This window comes from Dendroctonus ponderosae, unplaced genomic scaffold (assembly GCF_020466585.1).
Source record: "Dendroctonus ponderosae isolate FM_Combo_2020 unplaced genomic scaffold, Dpon_F_20191213v2 Dpon_F_20191213_6, whole genome shotgun sequence".
NCBI classification, from domain to species: domain Eukaryota; kingdom Metazoa; phylum Arthropoda; class Insecta; order Coleoptera; family Curculionidae; genus Dendroctonus; species Dendroctonus ponderosae.
In genome coordinates this window covers 3,435,160-3,437,051 of record NW_026018814.1, presented here as the reverse complement: position 1 = coordinate 3,437,051, position 1,892 = coordinate 3,435,160, and the positions used below count along the sequence as shown (strand labels likewise).

General features: G+C 41.8%; 1 protein-coding gene across 1 annotated transcript in view; it reads left to right on the top strand.

Moving 5' to 3' along the window:
- Positions 1-1,892, top strand: part of LOC109543132 (neurexin-1) — a gene marked incomplete in the record, with an annotated part of 81,435 nt that overhangs the window by 58,812 nt on the left and 20,731 nt on the right. The window contains 3 exon segments of the mRNA XM_048667825.1: positions 900-1,207; positions 1,261-1,380; positions 1,434-1,612. Of these exon segments, the coding sequence (XP_048523782.1) occupies positions 900-1,207; positions 1,261-1,380; positions 1,434-1,612 (607 nt within the window).

The following is a 1,892-nucleotide window of genomic DNA, read 5'->3' as shown; positions in this document are numbered from 1 at the left end:
AAAGAAGCGGATAGTAAAGAACTTTCACTATTGTGCATCGCAAGCTAGATGACGCCACAAAAAAACTCATTTTGATCGGTCGCTAAACATATGGTTTGAAGATGTTTCAAAAAACAGCCACACATTTGATGTAAAAGCTCTCGGGTTTTTATCTGAATTCAGCATAACTGTTCACTAACGGACAATTAATTCCTTCTCACAGTATATGTTTGAAGGTAGTCCCCAATAAGGTTCAATAATACATTGAAACAGTGTTTCAATGTATGTCTTGGGCGTTCAATATAACTTAGAAGTTCAATAATTTCGTCATCAGAAGATGAACTCGAATTATCCATTTTAAATAATGATAATAAATTTTTATACGTTAAACAAAACAAAACTGTTATGCAATGCTGTTATGTAATAAGAATAGGTTATGTTAGGTTAGAATCGCTCTGTTGTAAAAATGAAAACAAACCCTACACGCTTGCGTCAGACGTTATGAAGCCGATATCCATCCATCTTCGAGTAGATATCTATTCGATAACTTATGGAACCAATAAGCTTTACACAGACGTTGAGAAACCCAACAGACGTGATTTTGGTAGTTTATGAGGCTCATAAGCTTATGTAACCGATATGTTGGAGTTCGGAAACCGGGCATGAAAGATTGAAAATTGACGGAATAATCTTAACTGTAAAATACTGTATGTGCAGAGTCCTCTTAGGGACATATGTGCAAAACAAACGCATGTAAACAATCAGCTGATCCTCTGGATTTTTGGCCGACGCCTCTCTGTGGTTGCATTTAGCAAAATCATTTTGGCGAGAAAGCAAAACTGTCCAATCTATACTCTGTAATCTGTGGTTCACCGTTCGATAGCCAAAGCGATACCTAAATTTCCATTGCTGGGATTTAGGGCGCATTTGAATGACAACAGATGGCACACGGTGGGCATCCGAAGACCTTCGGCCCGTCAGCACACGCTGATGGTGGACGACAACATCGTGATAGCCACAAACTATGGCACAGGCAATCTCGAACTGGAGGGCATTTTGTACTTGGGCGGCGTTTACAAAGACCTCTACGCTCAACTGCCTCAAGAGGAGGTCAAGTCGCGGCATGGATTTGAGGGCTGCATCGCCGGCCTGGACCTCAACGGCGAGTCTCCGAACATTATGGAGGACGCAGTCGTGCACAGTTCGCTGGTTACAGCCGGTTGTGAAGGTAGCAGCGATTCATTGCATTGTCCCTTTGGCGTCTGATTGGTGCGGTTGCAGGCCAATCAGCCAAGTGCAGCCACAACGTGTGTGCCAATGCAGGCATCTGCGTCCAGCAGTGGAACTCCTACAGCTGCGACTGTGATTTGACGTCATTCACAGGCCCCACATGCTCAGACGGTAGTTTTATCCCAAACCATTGATTAGAATCCGCTAAAACTGGTTTGTTGCAGAGTCGGTTTCGTACGAATTCGGCCCCAACCCTGGCATAATAACATACACGTTCCCAGAAGACCATCGGCCGGAAATGCAAGAAGACTCCATCGCCCTCGGCTTCATTACGACCAAATCCGACGCAGTCTTGCTGAAAATTGTCAGCGGGACTTCGAACGACTACATCGAAATTCATATTGTAAGTATCAACAGGTAGCAAAATATATTCGTACAATATTGGCTATATGCAACATACTGGATGGCTCAATATTGTTAATAAATATTGCGCCGATATTGAAATGTGAACATTATTACATATTGGTGAAATATGTTACTCCAATATTCAGTAAATATTGGGATACATATCCCAGGAAGCAAAATATATTCGTACAATATTGGCTATATGCAACATACTGGATGGCTCAATATCGTTAATAATTATAGCGCCAATATTGAAATGTGAATATATATACAGGGTT